Source organism: Penicillium lagena, assembly GCF_028827675.1.
Source record: "Penicillium lagena strain IBT 129212 chromosome Unknown utg000001l_segment0_segment0, whole genome shotgun sequence".
NCBI classification, from domain to species: Eukaryota; Fungi; Ascomycota; class Eurotiomycetes; order Eurotiales; family Aspergillaceae; genus Penicillium; species Penicillium lagena.
Genome location: NW_026623222.1, coordinates 3081564 through 3098827, shown reverse-complemented (window position 1 = coordinate 3098827; position 17264 = coordinate 3081564). Strand labels below are relative to the sequence as shown.

At 53.9% G+C, this 17264-nt stretch overlaps 9 protein-coding genes across 9 annotated transcripts; 4 read left to right on the top strand and 5 right to left on the bottom strand.

The window, feature by feature from the left end:
- Positions 1 to 195: 195 nt before the first annotated feature.
- N7510_001339 (nonhemolytic phospholipases C family protein) lies at positions 196 to 2281 on the top strand (the record flags this gene model as incomplete). The annotated part of the gene is made up of 5 exons (XM_056973266.1): positions 196 to 309; positions 357 to 439; positions 492 to 880; positions 931 to 1317; positions 1371 to 2281. 5 exons carry the CDS (start codon positions 196 to 198, stop codon positions 2279 to 2281), a joined length of 1884 nt encoding a protein of 627 aa, XP_056838383.1.
- A 295-nt stretch (positions 2282 to 2576) lies between these two features.
- N7510_001338 (uncharacterized protein) lies at positions 2577 to 3171 on the bottom strand (the record flags this gene model as incomplete). The annotated part of the gene is made up of 3 exons (XM_056973265.1): positions 2577 to 2627; positions 2687 to 3033; positions 3102 to 3171. The coding sequence occupies 3 exons, from the start codon at positions 3169 to 3171 to the stop codon at positions 2577 to 2579; spliced, it is 468 nt and encodes a 155-aa protein (XP_056838382.1).
- A 558-nt stretch (positions 3172 to 3729) lies between these two features.
- On the top strand, positions 3730 to 5374 carry N7510_001337 (Zn(II)2Cys6 transcription factor domain-containing protein; the record flags this gene model as incomplete). The annotated part of the gene is made up of 2 exons (XM_056973264.1): positions 3730 to 3800; positions 3868 to 5374. 2 exons carry the CDS (start codon positions 3730 to 3732, stop codon positions 5372 to 5374), a joined length of 1578 nt encoding a protein of 525 aa, XP_056838381.1.
- Positions 5375 to 6882: 1508 nt separating this feature from the next.
- On the top strand, positions 6883 to 8967 carry N7510_001336 (uncharacterized protein; the record flags this gene model as incomplete). Its single annotated transcript, XM_056973263.1, has 2 exons — positions 6883 to 8139; positions 8191 to 8967. 2 exons carry the CDS (start codon positions 6883 to 6885, stop codon positions 8965 to 8967), a joined length of 2034 nt encoding a protein of 677 aa, XP_056838380.1.
- A 262-nt stretch (positions 8968 to 9229) lies between these two features.
- Positions 9230 to 10327, bottom strand: N7510_001335 (putative 26S proteasome-associated ubiquitin C-terminal hydrolase; the record flags this gene model as incomplete). The annotated part of the gene is made up of 3 exons (XM_056973262.1): positions 9230 to 10052; positions 10126 to 10220; positions 10286 to 10327. The coding sequence occupies 3 exons, from the start codon at positions 10325 to 10327 to the stop codon at positions 9230 to 9232; spliced, it is 960 nt and encodes a 319-aa protein (XP_056838379.1).
- A 412-nt stretch (positions 10328 to 10739) lies between these two features.
- On the top strand, positions 10740 to 11626 carry N7510_001334 (N-acyl homoserine lactonase family protein; the record flags this gene model as incomplete). Its single annotated transcript, XM_056973261.1, has 2 exons — positions 10740 to 10775; positions 10829 to 11626. 2 exons carry the CDS (start codon positions 10740 to 10742, stop codon positions 11624 to 11626), a joined length of 834 nt encoding a protein of 277 aa, XP_056838378.1.
- A 1362-nt stretch (positions 11627 to 12988) lies between these two features.
- N7510_001333 (putative C6 transcription factor RosA-like) lies at positions 12989 to 14899 on the bottom strand (the record flags this gene model as incomplete). The annotated part of the gene is made up of 4 exons (XM_056973260.1): positions 12989 to 14096; positions 14146 to 14373; positions 14427 to 14732; positions 14790 to 14899. 4 exons carry the CDS (start codon positions 14897 to 14899, stop codon positions 12989 to 12991), a joined length of 1752 nt encoding a protein of 583 aa, XP_056838377.1.
- A 638-nt stretch (positions 14900 to 15537) lies between these two features.
- N7510_001332 (uncharacterized protein) lies at positions 15538 to 16291 on the bottom strand (the record flags this gene model as incomplete). Its single annotated transcript, XM_056973259.1, has 2 exons — positions 15538 to 15923; positions 16003 to 16291. 2 exons carry the CDS (start codon positions 16289 to 16291, stop codon positions 15538 to 15540), a joined length of 675 nt encoding a protein of 224 aa, XP_056838376.1.
- A 250-nt stretch (positions 16292 to 16541) lies between these two features.
- Positions 16542 to 16865, bottom strand: N7510_001331 (uncharacterized protein; the record flags this gene model as incomplete). Its single annotated transcript, XM_056973258.1, has 1 exon — positions 16542 to 16865. One exon carries the CDS (start codon positions 16863 to 16865, stop codon positions 16542 to 16544), a length of 324 nt encoding a protein of 107 aa, XP_056838375.1.
- Positions 16866 to 17264: the final 399 nt, after the last annotated feature.

Sequence of the window (17264 nt, the reverse complement as noted above, 5' to 3'; positions counted from 1 at the left end):
TGCCAATCCTGGAAATTAGGACCGTGCGAGCATCTCGATCACATAGTGGTTCGAAACGGTGGGGAGACGCGAGAGTTGGATGAAAGATGTGGCTTTACTTAAAGTACTGCTGGCCTCCTCCTTCCTTCTATAGTCTCATTCGCCCCCCCCATCCTTCGTCTCGGTTGTGATTTCATGGCTCCAATTACACGGTCGATGCTGGCGACTGCGCTGGCAGTGCTGTTGACCAGCACTCCAGTCTTCGGAGACTCTCTCCAGGACATTGAGCATGTGGTTATCTTCATGCAGGAGAACCGCGCGTTCGACAGCGTACGTGTTACTTTCGGAAGATGATAGATCCAAGCTAATGATATCAGTACTTTGGGACTATGGCTGGAGTCCGCGGCTTCCAGGACCCGAATGTTCAGGTGAATGCAGACGGGACATCCGTGTGGTATCAGTGAGTGGTGTTGTAGCACCTATTGGTGAAAACATTCTAACGCGAAACTAAGATACGTCGATTCGAGCATGTCCAGCAATGCCACTTTCTTGCTGCCTTTCTACCTAGGTTACAAGGGTGGCAGCTGGTCTGATGCTATTCAGTGCATGGCGGCCGGTGACAACGGCTACCAGGCCAACCAGGCAGCCCTCAACCACGAGCTGAACAATATGTGGGCGCGGAACAACACCCCCTGGAGCTGGGGCCATCTTAGACGGCAGGATATCCCCGTTCAATTCGCTCTGGCAGAGGGCTGGACCTCAGGCGACATGTATCAGGAGAGTCAAATCACCGCAACCAACCCTAATCGTGTCACGCTAGTTAGCGGCTCCATAAACGTCGCGGGTGGCCCGCAGACCCCGGATCAGGGTGGAGTATATATTGACAACAATGAGGTGCCAGGTGAGCGAGCCTTGTGTCTAGGATTGTGCAGGCGTCTAACAATAGATCAGGCTGCGAGAGCAAAGATGTCAATTGCTACCCGCTCAAGTGGAAGACCATCTACGAGTTTTACCAGGATGCTGGAGTCGACTGGCAGCTCTTCCAGGGCAAGGACAACTTTGACGACAACCCGCTGGCCTGGTTCCAGCAGTACCAGAACGCTTCGAAGGATTCTCCGCTCACCCAGCGAGGCATGTCCTACGTTGGACTGGATGACTTCTACAACCGAGCTGGCAATGGAACGCTGCCCGAAGTCAGCTTCATCGTTGGTCCCATGGAACTGTCTGAGCACCCGCCGTACCAGCCCAAGGACGGCGGCTGGCTGCAGCAGCAAGTGGCCAACGCGGTTATCAACAGCCCCAAATACAATAACACACTGTTGATCATCAGTTACGACGGTAAGAACCCATCCAACCCTCGGCTCGAGAGAAGTTTCCTAACACCAATCCAGAGACGGGCGGCTGGGGCGATCACGTCACTCCATTTCATTCTCCCAAGGACACGCCTGGCGACTGGATGGAGGATCCGTTGGGCATGTTTGGTGATATCTTCGTGGGGCCTGGCTTCCGGGTGCCCTTCTACTTGATCTCCCCGTGGACCCGTGGGGGCAAGGTCTTTACCGAGCGCGCAGACCACAATTCCCAGATCTTGTTCGTGGAGCAGTGGTTGGAAGCTCGTGGCTACAAGAACGTCGTGACAAATGAGATGGTACCGTGGCGACGTGCCCACATGTCCAATCTGCTGAATGCATTCGACTTCGACAACCCGGACTACTCTCTTCCCAACATTCCCGTCGCTGCGACCCCCGTGACGAACAGCAAGGGTACCTACGTTGGCTCGGCTCAATGCCAGGCCAAGTATTCTTCGCAGCGCCCTCCTGTTCCATACGGCGAGCAGGGTGATGAGGAGTCTTCCCTCTGGTTCGAAGAAGGCTACAAGCAGGTCGTGGGCTACCTCACCGAAGGCCGCTATCTGACTTTTGAGAAGGGCGGGTCCGCTCTGACGAACCCGGGCCGGGGTGATAATCTGTCTAGCAGCCCTGCGACTTCCAACCACGGCGCCAAGTCCCAGCGCTGGGTGATTCACTACAACAGCGATGAGGAGAGCCAGCAGTTCACCATCTCGAGTGCACTGGATGGCCGCTGGCTTGGAGCCGGTGGCAAGCTGCTTCCCAGTGACCAGTCGTCCAATGCTGCGGAGGTGAAAGTGACTTTCCTTGGCGCTGGCCAGGGCTATTCTCTGCAGTATGTCGCGGGCAGTGCGTATATCGATGTCTCCCAGGGCGGGTCTCTGAGTGTGTCTCAGACGCACAACGTGCCCGCGAATGGCTTCGCAGTGTGGAGTGTGTCCTATCGGGATTAAGTGAGGGAGTACTTAGTAGCGTCTTCTGCCGAGTGTTGCATATATAGAAGGCATGTTTACAGTGTTGCATGCACATAGCAAGTGAAGAGGTGACTAGTTAGAGTCAATACATATTTTATGATACCCTAATTTGATGCTATGAGGCTGTGATTGTGATAAATTCTTTCTCAGCAATTTGCAGACTTGTTGTAGTCGAGTTTGCACAACCTGGGGCTGTATGCATGTAATTTCTGTCTCGCCGGTATTGGTCTATACGACGTCCGATTTGCAATCAGCATCAACATCCCAGACACATCTACGCAGCCTTGATGGTAAACGGTCCCGCAGCATTATAAATCGTAGGCATCTATCCCAACAAAAGTCAACACCAGTCCGCAAATTAAAAACTTAGAAAAAAATACATACCTGTGGCGCCGTGGACAGGTCAGTATCCAACCTCAAATACCAAGCATCGCCATTCTTAACCCTCGGCAAATGCTCCGGAATTTTCACCGCCACCGCACCGTCAGCCTCGCGGATCCCAGTGACAATCTTGATAGACTGGTCAAACGAGATGGTATCCAGGTGGCGCACAGGGTTGTTGTACAGCCACACGCTGTACTCGTCGCCGGGGTATTTGTTCAGCGGGTCCGAGCAGTGCGTCGTTGGTTCTCGGTTGAAACGGAGGTGGATTGTTTGGCCCGCCTTAACGGTGGAGTGGTCTGGGATTCCTTGGTAGACGTTTACGCAGGCGTAGTCGCGTTTGCCCCATGCTGATTGATCATGGTTAGTGTGTGTTCGGGGAAGTGGACTATGTATCGGGGTGGGAGGGGGTACTTACGCTGCCATTTGTCGAAGGCAGCGGCGCTGGTAACTAGGATGGAGGTTAGGAGTGTTGCTGAGAGCTTCATTTTGAGGATTTTAGAATGAGAAAAGTGGAATGGCTGTTGGGGGAGCAGTTTAAATCGGAGTGGAAGAAAGCCTCTTATATAGTTTATGACTACTGTATCCGTAGGGTCCTCCTCCGCCTCCTCCAGAGATCCAAGACCCTAAATTTAACTAAACTTTGCAAAATCGTATCTCTCACAGTGGCTGATCGTGTCTCACTCACTCCACTGCTGGACCATCGGTTATTTCGTTGCTTGGCGTCGGGGTGGAGTGATTGATGCCAACGAGGATGAGACCTGCTGATCTCTTGCCACAGCTAGCCTCATGTCCGAGTTGGCAAATGAGTAACTGAAGTGTACCTGAGACCCTGCAGGAAGAAGAGTGGACGATTTCGCCCCAACAACACCAGCCGGAGACGCGCTTATTTCCGAATGTACTTGACCGCCGACCCACTACTCCGCTCTTTTAATTCTTTCTCTCACAACTACCCTTTATGGGGCAGCAAGGGGAGATACAACACGACCCGACAATGAAATTTGAGAGTCGATAGAGGCTATAATCGCCTTGATCTCGCCCTTGGCATGACGACACCCCGCAAAGAGTCCGGCCGGGTTGGCAGCACCAAGTCCAGAACAGGCTGCGATACCTGCAAGTAAGCTTGACGAGCTACCCCCACTCCCTGCATCGTCTTGGCAGAATAACTTACATGATTCTCCCAGGATTCGCCGTGTTCGGTGTGGCGAGGAGCGACCGTTTTGTCTGCGCTGTACCAGCACAGGTCGGCGCTGTTTTTACCGCGCCCAGCCCGCAGCCAGCGTCCAGACTTTGCCCCGGCTAGACAACTATGGGCAGTCTTCACATCCCGAACGGCGCGCATTTGAGTACTACTTCCACCAAGCCGGTCCAGCTCTCTCGGGGGTCTTAGACCTCGGTTTCTGGAGTGGTTCCGTTCTGCAAATCTGTCGCCTGGAGCCGGCAGTGTGGGATGCGGTGATCGCGCTGAGTGCGCTTTATGAGCGCCCTCCCGTTCGCGAAGCACCTCCCTTTTCACTGCTGAAAAGTCCGGCTGCAGTGCGGCATAGCTATCATCATGATGCCCTGGTCTGGTATTCGCGCTCACTGGCTGCCTTGCGGCAGCGGATCGAGAGCGGCATGGCGGATTTTACGGTGTCGATGATCAGCTGTATCTTGTTCATTGCCATTGAACTCTTGCAAGGGAATCGCAATGCTGCCATGACATTGTATCAACGGGGGGCGCAGATTATGACCAGTGGCATGGCAGCAGGTGGTCAAATGACATCGTCACCACTCTTGTCCACGGTTAGGCATCTTTTCCAGCGCCTGAGTACCTGGGTGCTCATTATTCAAGGCGTTCGTGATGATAGTTGGATCCCTGGGCTGGATAGTATGACGGAACAATTCACCTCGTTGGGGGAGGCCCGAAATGTCCTTTGCGGTCTTGTTGCAGAATTCAAGGTACTCAATACCGATGTTAAGGATCATTGGCATGAATGTATTGATGATCGCCTACGAAACTCGCCAGCTCTCATACTGCGACAAGAACATCTGCTCCAGCAGCTGCAGGTTTGGTACGAGCTTCTCACCTCTCTCCAGCCCGTTCAACAAAGTACCGGTAATATCGACGGTGCCACTGCAACCCTTCTCATGACCTACCTCAGCATCTTGGTCGAAATCAGGGCCTGCTTGAACCCCTGTCAGACCACATTCGACCAGTACGAGGCCGAGTTCATCCAGATCCTCGGTTACGCTCCCGCCGCGATCGCGTCAACATGCTACCCAGACGGCAGACAACCATCATTTACTTTTGAAATGGGAATCTACCTTCCTCTTTTCATCACGGCGCTTAAATGTCGCACGCCCCTGCTGCGACGCCAGGCATTGCGGTTTCTGCTGCAAGCCCCGGTCGTGCAGGGCTTGTATATGTGCACTCCTACCTCTCGGCTCGTGGCTATAATCATCGCCTTAGAGGAAGACTCGACGATATCGCTAGACGATATCGTGTCAATAGAGGATCTGCTGCGACGGCCTGGCCGGGTCCCGACTGCTCGTGAGCGCATCGACGGATTCATGGTCTCGTCACAGGAAGACGAACACGGGGAGCCACAGCCGTGGTTGAATTATACACTCCGCGCTCTGAACATTGACGGGTCAATCTGGATTTCCCAACGATCCGTGCGACTGCCGGCGCTGGTCAATACTCAGTAGGGCTGGCGTGCATCACGCGATCACCATAATTTTCAGGCATCAATACCACTTTTACCACTCCCTGACAACCGTAACTTACATCCCCTCCCTCTCTGTCTTTACTCTCTCTGCCCAACGTCTCCCCTCCCAACTTCTACTCTTCATCCCTGTCCAGAATCGAATATATTATTCCGTCTGCCAGGGTATTCGGTCTGTAAGACACCTAACACGGCCCCTCTCGTGACTCGTGATCATGTTTGCTTTAGCCGATTCTCATCTGAACCAGCGAGCTACTATCTGGCCCAGCAGTGGTCCAGCGCAACCCATGGCGCCAAAGAAAACCCATCCAAACACTTATCACCCCACATGCAACAAACCATGCCATCTGCGACCTACTCTCTCTCTCTCTGTGTACGATGTATCGATGTGTACAATTACCGTATGGACGACCCGTTTCCAGGCGCGACAACATACTGCTGATATGAATTCATATCCCTTTGCGACCACATTGTCTATCCCGACTGGGACCGGAGTACGACGCCACCAGACCCCGACGCGTAAGTGGTCGTGTGCCTCCCACATCCTTTCTCCGGCAATAGGTGATTGCAACTATGTATGAGGGGACCGTGTCGCGCCTCCCTTCCCCGGGTTCCGCCAGGCGGGGACAATATGCCATATCCGCCAGGCATCAATCACAGGTCACCTGACCGATAAGCCCCTACCGCAAACTTTTTGCCACTGGAATATTTATGTCATTTTGCAGTCGCATTGCTCTCTGCTCTTTTTTTGTGGTCGCAGAGTATTGCATGAGCTTATGCGCGTCTCTAGCTTGTTCCATTATTGTGCAAAGCCTGGACTGAGTTTGGCCTATTCGACTAGTGGTCCTGACCTCTGGGACGTTTCCGTCGTTCCTTTTCTGGGCCCGACATCATCCCCCACCTCCACGATTGCCTCATCTTTGCTGCCTGATCCCTTTGCTTTTTCCCTGAAACCTGTACGGGAAGGAAAGAGTTCTCGCGCATCTGGTCTTCGTGCCCCCCGTGAAGCTCTCCCAGGTCCTCGAATTTGCTGGCCCTCGGGCTATCTCATTTGCACATGCCATCCTTCGCCGAAGACAATGATAACCCCGGCCCCGAACTAGCAGGTAGGTTGTCTCGTTTTTCTAGTTTGTCTTATCAGCCCTCGGCACATAGATATCGATTTTCCGCATTCCTGAATTTGCCCCACGTAAGGATCAACCGATCTTGCCCCCTATCAGGGGGAGCTATCAGGCTTGATCCCACCCTGCTTTGACCATGTGGCACACTTCCTATACACTTCATATATCGGATTCCTGTTGCTAATCCTAAACAGATTCTCCGTCTATTCGGGGAACGGGGTTGCATATTCCTTCGCTACGAAAGTGTGTGCGCGCAAGTGGGACCAATATTGCCGGCTCCCCACCAGACGGAACATTGTGGAAAGTGCCCCGTGCTCCTTCCGTCGCCAAAAAAGTGACCGCGCGACCACCACATTATTCACCATCGGTCATGCCGTCCCTATCGACCCAGTCGAGCGTCAAGCCGGATGCTTCCACGGAGGACTTGACCAAGTCGGAGGAGGACCCTCAGTCCGGTCTGTTTCAACAGGTGTACGATTGGCTGCAGCACGAGAAAGCAAGACGGAAGACCCGCAAAGCGCGCAAATCAGCCGAGCTAGGCGTGCAAGAGGATGCTCCTGCAGATGTCGATGGCCCGGTAGAGGGGTCCAACCATGTGCCTTCGGAAAGCTCTTTCTCCCTGGAAAAACTGGAGAAAATTCTTGTGCAGTATGGCAACTCGCGGTATGGAACCGCTGTGGGCCACGTTCAGTCCGCTCGGCGGTCATACCGTCGCCGTCACAAGGGTTTGCGAAGAGGGTCGGCGTCGGAGTCTGATACTACCGATGTTGAGGCCGCCGTCCCTAGTGTGGATGCGGCTCTCGACAATTCAAAGACCCTCACCTACACTGGTGGCACTGCAGCAGAGGAAGACGATGCTGCAAGTGAGAAACCCGCCGCGGACCGAGAAGCTTGGGTCACTTTCAAGACCGAGATCGTTCGCCTTGCGCATACGCTGCAGCTTAAAGGATGGCGTAAAGTCTCCATGGACGCTGCGGCGGAGATTGAAGTGATCCGGCTTAGTGGCGCTCTGACGAACGCCGTGTACGTGGTCCATCCACCGAAACTTGTCCCTGCCCCAAGGTCCGAGAATGGATCTGCGGCGCTGGCTCCGAGGAAACCTCCGCCGAAGCTGCTCCTGCGCGTGTATGGTCCTCAGGTTGATCACCTCATTGATCGAGAGCAGGAACTACAGATTCTGCGCCGACTTGGGCGCAAGAATATTGGCCCTCGTGTGCTGGGGACTTTCATCAACGGCCGATTTGAAGAGTACTTCGAAGCTCGCCCGCTGACCCCGCGGGAACTGCGTATTCCTGAAACGGCCAAGCAGATCGCCAAGCGCATGAGAGAGCTGCATGATGGCATCAAGCTTCTTCCGGAGGAAAGAGAAGGCGGCCCCATGATCTTCAAGAACTGGGATAAGTGGGTGGATCGCTGCGAACAGGTCACCACGTGGCTAGACAAGGAGATCATGTCTTCGCACAATGAGGCCAAAGCCGCTTTGGAACCGTGGCGTCGGCGCGGCTTCGTGTGCGGCGTGCCCTGGGCGGTGTTCCGCAAAGCCGTGGATAGCTATCGGATTTGGTTGATTGCCAGCTGCGGCGGAATCGAAGAAATCAAGCAGCAGCTGGTGTTTGCCCACAATGATGTGCGTATCTCCACTCCATCGCCAGATCTCATGTACTAACTTTTCCTCCAGACCCAATATGGCAACCTTCTTCGCTTGGAGCCTGCCACGGAGTCGCCGCTGCTCTTACCGGCCAATGAGCATAAACAACTCGTCGTCATCGACTTCGAATACTCATCCGCTAATACGCCCACTCTCGAATTTGCGAATCACTTCACTGAATGGTGCTACAATTACCACGACGAGGAACGGTCGTGGGCCTGCAGCAACCGCATGTATCCCACGCCGGAGGAGCAGTACCGATTTGTATCGGCCTATCTTACCCATCGTCCCGCTATTCCCGGCTCCCCATTGGGGACTCCATCTATTCGCGCGCGTACCGCCACGAACATCACACCGCTTTCTCTCGACGAGGGGCCTGACGGACTCGGCGCGCAGCAACTGCACGCAGAGTTTTCAACCCAGGATGAATTGGATGCAGAGGTGCGACATCTCCTGCACTTCACCCGTCTGTGGCGCGTGATGAACTCCGCGCAGTGGGTGGCCTGGGGTATTGTCCAGGCCAAAGCGCCGGGTATGGAGGAAGGCATCGCCGAAATGGCGGCGGCTGAATCAGACGCGCACGACGCACACAATAGCCACGCGAATGGCGATGACCACGAAAATGGCGCCAAGACGCCCGCCGTGGATGGGGATGTCGACGAGGAAGAAGAGTTTGATTATCTTGCCTACGCGCAGGACCGCGCCATGTTCTTCTGGTCTGATATGCTGGCGCTGGGCCTTGTCAATAAGGAGGAGCTTCCTGCACCGATGATTGAACATATCAAATCGCGGATGCTGGACTATTGAGGTTCATGTTGATGAGTTTACGATGTGGATGGCTGTATATAGCAACTTACGTATCTCTCTACCTTGATGATAGTGTATTCAATGTTTCATAAACCACTTTCCCAGAAGACAAGTATAGAAAGTAAGAATTGACGTAGGCCTATCACAAGGGGGTGGGTATCCATGGATATCGTCAGAGGCGAGGTAAGCATGCGATGCATCAAGAATGAAGAGGTCATGAAAAAACGACACGACAGAAAGGAAAAACGACCGAACCAAAAGGCTACCGACGCATCTCCAACTTCTTGCGCGTCTCCTTAGCCGCCGCCACCCACTCTTCATACGCCCTCCCATCTGGTGCCGCCTTCTCCTTCTCAGCAACAACACCCTTCATCATCTCCCCAATAAACCCAACAAAGTTCCACCTGCGCAGGGTATTCTCCCACGCCCACGCAGCGCGCTTCCTCTCCTCCCGCGCAAGAGTATCCGCATCACCAATCTCGCGCGCCGCAATCCTCGGATCGCGCACAACCGCCATAAGATTGAAATGCGTTTCTTCAGGCGGATACCGCGCAATGCGGCGCTGGAGAACCTCGCTCACCGTCTCCGGGAACGAAGCCAGATCACAGGCCCCATGGCTAATGGGATGCGGCTGCAGTCCATCCAGCTCGTAGAGCGTCCCGTTCACAGGCGTGTACGCAATGAAATGATACACGTCTGCGGCATTCTCCTCGTCCTGCGGCCGGGCCGTCTCATCGGCGAAGGGGCTCGCGCGCGAGAAGGTGTTATGCGCGCTGCGGATCGCTTCCGAGTTGGAGAGCGCCTCGCCGCGCAGCTCGGGTGGGAATCCCGTTGTGAATTCTTTGAAGGAGCTTAGCTCTGTGCCGAGCGAGATCGCAGGAAGGGGGGCTGGCGGGTGGTCTTGGTTTAGGATGATGGAGAGGATGGCCTGTGTGCCGCAGGCGTTTTGGATGGTTTGCGCTGCGAAGAAGAGGTTGGTGTTGTCGATTGCGCTTGTGTCGTAGCGACCGTCTATGGGTGCTTCCTGGCGGGCGCCGGCTGCTTCGCGGGTCCATTTGAAGAGGAAGATTACACCGTAGACGGGGCTGGAAGTGGGGGTTAGTTGGCCGCCTGTCTCTTGATATGTTGATGGGGAGGGGGAGGAATGTAAGTACATACCCTAAAGAACGGATTGTGTCGGCATCGAGAGAGATCAGCTCTTCGAATTGCACGTCTTGCACGCCCAGCGTCTCGATCAGCGAGGTGAAAACACCCTGTGTGGAATTAGCTGGGGGGTTGCTGGGTCGATTTCGGTACTCATGGGTTAAAAATGACATACCTCGTCTGACTCGATGGTGCTCCAGCCACCAGTATCAGCCATTTTCGTGGGTGTGCAGGGCAATTGCTCGATGGGATTGTCCGAGTGTTCCTCAGGCTGGAGCTTGCAGCCAGTTATGTCATTGTAGTGAGGGCGGTGTCATTCTGCCCGCTTGTTTGCACTATACCTGATTGAGACGTATGGAATCAAGTGAATGTTAATAGTGAAGAGCATGTTTGGATCGTTAGTTATGGTGAATGGACTGATAAAGTAGTTGAAGGTGTTTGAATATGTATGAGCAAGGCCATGGGCTTGCTAAATGTTGATCATCGATAACCCTAACTAACCTCGGGTATACCGAAACGCTAGTCCAACGTCGTCAACACACTCCCCAAGGCGGGGTCTCCCAAATCGGTCAAGTTGACCAAGTGCAAAACATTATTGCTCGATTCCACGTGCAACCCAGCTATCAAAAATGGCCACAACCTTACCTCCAGGTTCAAAGCTCTGGGTATGAACGCCAAGCTTTACTATATGCACGTCCATTATTCTGACGTCTGATAGCTTCTCAACCTTGGATACCTCGACGTCGATGCATCAGCCCTCATAACAGGCGCCAATGTATGGGCACCTCACCTCCCGCCTCAAAAGCACGACCGCCGCGAGCTGGTCATGATCGCAGGCCTTATCCATCACCCCGACGTAGGCCTGATCCTCTTTGACTCTGGCAGCTGCGAAGATGTCATCACCAACTGGAAGCCCCAGTTGAACGAGTGCACTCCTCGAATCTGGGACAAGAGTACCCACGGCCTGCCCGAGGCTATCGCCGCTACGGGTGCGGGGACTATTCGCGACGTCAAGGCTGTCGTGCTTAGCCATCTCCACAATGACCATGCCGGTGGGTTGGAGCATTTCATTGACTCAGATGTTGAGATCTGGTGCCATGAGGAAGAATTGAAATATGCTTTCTGGGCTTGTGCGACGGGTATCGATCGAGACCTATACGTGCCTCACTATTTACAGCCCGACCGGTTCAACTGGAAGACATTCAATAGAGAGACGTTTGAGAGTTGGTCTGGGATCACACTGCACCATACCCCCGGCCACACCCTTGGGTCTATTTCCATGGAGCTCATGCTTCAGGAGTCAGGGTCTGTTGTTATGACGGGGGATCTCTTTCATGTAAAAGAAAATTGGGAAGACGGACGGCCTCAGGGATCTCTGATGCGTGACTATGCTGCGTGGCATCGCAGTTGGGACTATGTGAAGCATCTTGTCAATATCAAGAAAGGAAGAATTCTGCTTGGACATGAGCAGAGCTATTTCAAGGGGTTTCCGCTCAGTCCTAAGTATTTAACTTGAAGAATGCGATAGGTTTGAGGACGTGGTTACACGGAAAATGGAATAGGTCAGAATGTGATCTTTAGGTTTAACTATCACCGGATCTCCGTGCCAGATTCATGACGCTGGACAATCAAATTATGATGGAATTGATATTTTCATAAACCTCTCAGGTTACCCTATTTGTTGGCAGAATTACACCTTTTCTCGTGGGTTCCGAAGATATCAAAGTCCAAAATGCTCATACAAACCACAACTTCAGGCAAAATCAAATCTACTAAAAACATACTTCAAATCAAGCATGCTCAATCGTCATACGAAGAACCCTAATAATCGCAGGAGATAAGCTCTCCATACTGTAAACAGGTTGCTTTCTGCACAGCCCGATACACAAATGTAGAAACCCCAAAGCAGCAGCAAGTCGGTCACCCCCTGCGAAGTTCTACGCATGTGAACTACATGTTCAGGACATGCTTGCTAATCAAGACGGAAAAAAGAAGTGACGATACGCCTTGCATCGCCACCTTCATCCGCATCCTGCAGTAATAAAAGGAATAAATATGCCGACGCTACTATTTTTTTGACTTGTCCTGACTAATGCACTCAGCCAGATGTAGCTGCACGCACGTCCATGACGATCCATCGACCCCGCATGCATGAAACTGCACAGCCTTCTTATTCTATTAGTTTCAGGTTCTCAGTTCCGGAGGCCGGACCGGTGGACCGGTGGGATGTGAGGTCGTTTCGTCACTAAATCAGATAGTGGGGACTGGCGTTGTTGTGACTGCGGTTGTGTCTACTCGTAGTATGCGTAGACATGTTTTCGGTCCGTCTTCCCGGGGATCTGAACGGAAAACAGACCTATCTTGTCCTTAGACCATTCCATGCGAGAGAATAATGTTGTCGTTAGAGCTAGTGTTTATTTTGGGAGTAGACTGACTCTAGGACTTATACGTCATACTATACAGTGGTATAGTACTAACTGTATGCACTCGGATTCAATCTGATCCGTTCATTACACGACATTATCTCAGAGAGTACTAGGTACTAGGTTTCCGAACAAGCCTCCAAAAGACAAAAAAAAGGAAGGTCTGGGTATATCACCGGCTCTCGATGTCGAGCCATTTCTTGGGTTTGCGGCGGACAAACAAAACAGACCAATCAAAATCAAAATTTCACACACCAACGCTCATGCTCAATCCGAAAGCAAACAAAAAAGAAAAGACAAAAAGATCCAACTCATAAATAAACAAAGTCAGTATACAGAAACAGTTCCGTAGAGAACAAGTGAAGGAGGCAGAGATGGAGCTGTCCTATCAGGTACTCCATAATAAGTCACGCCCCGATATTTTTCATAACTTGCGAGAAAACAAAAGAAGCAACTCATGTCCAGCACGACTCTGGCGCAACCAGACCGGGGATTTCAAAGGCATGTGTCTGCGGATGTGGATAAATCATATTCAACCCCAGAGTGCCGTCTGCGCGTGGCATGTCAGCGCAGAGATTATCGTCCGCGTAGGGAGGGGTAAATGCTGACGAGGGCGAGATGGAGCCGGCATGATGGCCCAGTCCCGGCAGACCCAGCTGTGCATCGCTGGTGTCGAGCTGGAGTTGTGGGGAGGGAGGGTAAAGAGAATGATGCGAGGGAGCGGCGGTGATGTAGCCACCATCTGATAAATGGAACGGTGAGCCAGCGACCGTGACGGCGGGCGGCGACTGGAGTGGGGGCGTGTAGGCGGCGTGTGAGGGGGATGCGGAAACGGGTGAGGAAGATGAAGCGAGAGGGTAGTCATGCAGAGCGTGCAGGTAGGGGCTTGACGGACTGGGTGAGTAGTGCTCCCCGGTGGAACCCTGTGGTGACCAGGACAAGCGGCTGCGATATCGGGCGACGGCGCGACGGGGCATATCCATTAGAGTCAGTGCTAGACGGAGGTCGGCGCTGAAGGGATCTGTGGCGCTGTGGGCGACGATGATGCGGTACATCTCCTCAATGGGTCCGACAGAGAGGGAGCCTAGATAGGCACCGCCCATTTCGGGGAAGAAACGGTCGAGCGTGATCCCGACGGCGAAGAACTGGGAGATGATTGCTAGCGCGGTGACCTCGGAGTCGCCGCCGCGGAGCATAGATGGTGGAAGCCAGAATAGCCACCGGCGCAGGACTATGCTTCGCTCGAATGATTGTTCGGGGGTCTGGGTGGGGAGATCTTCGCGGAACTTTTCTAGGAAATCAAGCAGCTCGCCCAGCCGCTGTGAGTGTTCGAGGTTGTGCGAGACGCGCTTTTTAGTGAGCTTGAGTGCTTGGATTGTCTGGTCCAGCTGTACCATCTCTTCTTCTATGGGCTGGTACTCGCTGGCCCCTGGTGAGACGTCTGTAATGTTCAGTGCTCGCTGATCCTCCACGAACCGCGCCAGCTCCGACTGCTGCCTCCAAAATGGGTGCATGGATTCGAGCACGGTCGAAATTCCTTGTTGGAGGGACGCCCAGCTTTGACTTGAAAGGTATTAGTGAGAGCCCGACCATACAAGAAAGTAACACTCACTGATCACCCGCCAACCATAACAAGAGGATGGAGGCCGCCAGGATGGCGTCGCAATTTTCCTTGGAGAATGATCCGAGAGCGGTTTGAAGACCCTGGAGAGCGATTCCCCGGTGGTGATAGGCCAGTTGCCTGGTTTCTTGATCTCGAGTGATGAACGCAAGATGGAACGCCGAGAGGGCTAGGATCGAGCTCATCACAAAATCATACGACAGCGAGATGGCCAAGAGACTGATCGACCATTAATAATGAGGGACACGATGTCACACAAAGCAGCCACTTACTTGGGCATCTTCTGTGCCCACACCGTGCAGCCAGCTAGGCCACGTCGGTGGAGGTCGATCGAGAGACCGATGATATGATGGATCAAGCGCAGGTCCGCCTTGGACAAGCCTGACCAGCCGGAGCGAGGACACTGGATCAGTTCAGGGTATGGGGGGACGCCGGTGCGATGCCAGTTGTCGATTTCCATTTCGATCTCGGGCGACATGAGCAGGTCGGGCCCGCGTGTTGTGGAGGCTGGTGGGCTTCCCTGCGCGGCGGCGACATCTTGGTAGTCACAGCGGCAGTTGTGCTTGGTGCAGTTGCGGCTAACAGGGTACGGGTTAGCTAGTTACGCAGCTGACAATCAGAGAAGACAATAGTACCATTGAGGAAAGGTCTCATCGCATCGAATATGCCTCCTTTTGCAAGTCTTGCAACCGTTACGGGACTTGGTATGGCTCTTGCGTGGAGGGCCACCACCTGGACCAGGCATCTTGGCTATCTTGGATTTTTGGAGGGATGATCAACTCGGTTCCACAGTGAATCCGCGTCTGTCAGAGGAGATCGAGGGGAGCAAGAAGTGACGGAAGAAGAGTAAATTCTCAGGCACAGCGTGGGGGAACGGCTGGCGCAGTCGATGATGTTTATAAGATTCCAAAGCCGCAGCGCGCATGAGAAGATTCCCCTGGACGCTATCAGAGCACGTGGGAAATACGAATCAGCCCTGCAAGCGACTGTCGGGGCCAAGAAATAATGCGGGAGAAGAAGTGCCAGGAGAGAGAGAGGGAAAGAGGCGCAGAGTCAGAGTCCAAACGACGATCGCCCGAGAGCGATGATGGATCCGACGGGGGGCTATTAGTCTTCACGGGGCCGCGCTGCTGGGAAAAAGCCCCAGTGACGATCGAGGGTTTTGAGCCTCTCTTCTTGTGTTCCCACTGCGCAGGGGGGAGCGAGGAAGGGAGTCACAGTCATAGTTGTGCCCTCGATGACCCTTTCAGCTGGGAGGCCACCCTAGGCCTGGGGGACGGGAGACCATAGGGCTTGGGCCCAGTCATTCTCTCCGGAGGGAGCATAGTCTAATTTGACGGGGCGCCCTTCACCTGCCTCCAAAGGTTTAGGTGGGGACTGGGATTAGGGTTGTTTTGAGTTGGTCGGCCTTGCAGAGAGGGCAATGTTGTTTGGGAAGGACCAAGCAGGGTCCCGGAGCGACGGCGAGAGCGCTTTGCCTCGTTGGGGGCTGAATCTGGTCTGCCTTGGGTCAGAGTGGACACCCGGAGCCGCTGTTTTTGGTATAGTTGCCCAGACCCTTGTCTGCCCAGATGGGACTGGGCTCATTACACTCTGCTTCTTTCTGCAGAAGCCGGGCCCCCATTCGCCTGACGCACCAGGGTGAGGCGTCGGTGATACAGGAATGTCAGCGAAAGGGAGGGGGGCGGAATCGCGGAAGAAGAAAGCATATCCCTGGCGATGATGATTGAACCGACAAGGCGGATCCATCAGCCAGCGATCTCGGGACCCTGGATTGTGGATCGAGACGTCAAGACACTGTATGCCAAGTTGGGTTTAGGGCGGATTGCACTCCGTCCTGGATAGCACCAGCAGCAGAGAACGGCGTCACCGTTGCTACCCGGGGGAACTCGGTAAATACAACCGAAACAAGTGTCAGGCGTCCACTCCGGCGGAAATCATTTTCCCTACCGCTGAAGCTAGTTAAACCATTGGGCTGGAACGGGGACCGCGTGGAGAGGGGGATACATACTGTCCATGCCGACCTGCCAACCGTCCTGCAGGGTCCAGGGGCTAGGGAATAGTCACCCAGATTGGGGTCCAGGGCTTGGAGGAGGTCACCGCTGGATGGCGGCCGGTGCGCTCCTGTGTCGAGCATCCAGCACTACGCCCGAGTCGGTGAAGGCCATCATTGGGGCATCCCTGTCACCCACACGTGGCGTGGTCGCAGCCTGGGATGCTAATTAACGTTGCGGGTTCATCCCGTCTGCTCGTTTCTCGCGACATGGCGCCTCGAAGGGTTTAGCGCGGGGGCTAAAACCCACGATCGACTGGCTCTCGGTTGGCCGTTTCAGACGTGTGAGACAATCCATGATGGTCGGGTAGTTCCACAAGCTCACTAGTACTAGTTAGTGAACGACCACCACGCCTGAGTAAAACAAAGCGCTCGGCTCATCCTGCGATCCTTGGGATCTGGCCGCACTACACAACTCTAACCCGCCAAGAGAGGGCCATCCTAGACGCGCGGGTCTGTTTGGTCCATTGACGGACTTGGGCCCGCCGATCCGCAGCAAATTAACATCTTCCGATCTGCTGGGTCCAGTTTCAGTGATCGCTGGGTAAGATCCGGTAGCTAAGTCGTTGAGATCGGCCCAACGTTCGTTCGGAGGTCTGGTGTGGTCTGGTTTGATCCCCGAGATTCGACACGCAGCGGGGATCAGAGATATCCACATACACGCAGGGGCTCGAGTGCAGGGCGCAGTTGCAAAACGCCGAATCCCTGCAGTCTGCAAGACTCACCGGTCTGTACCTCGACAATGGACTACAGTCTTTGGTGTAGGTTTAGCCGCACGCCACCGTTTTTATATTTAGGAAACGGGAGCCGGTGGGCGGAGGTGATGGCTGGATGGCTGAGGGGAGGGCTGGATCTTGGATGGCAGTGAAGGACTGCCGTGGTACAAGCTCCCATCACCAAGGAGTAATATAGCTTAGAAAAAACTAACTTTAACCGTACGTCGAGTAGCCGGTGTCGGCGAAGATATGCTTTCGGTGTCTAATAGTAGTCCCGTCTATCTGCTAGTAGTACTATTCTTGATCTACTACTCGACTATATCGAACCACCACTGTCTTCC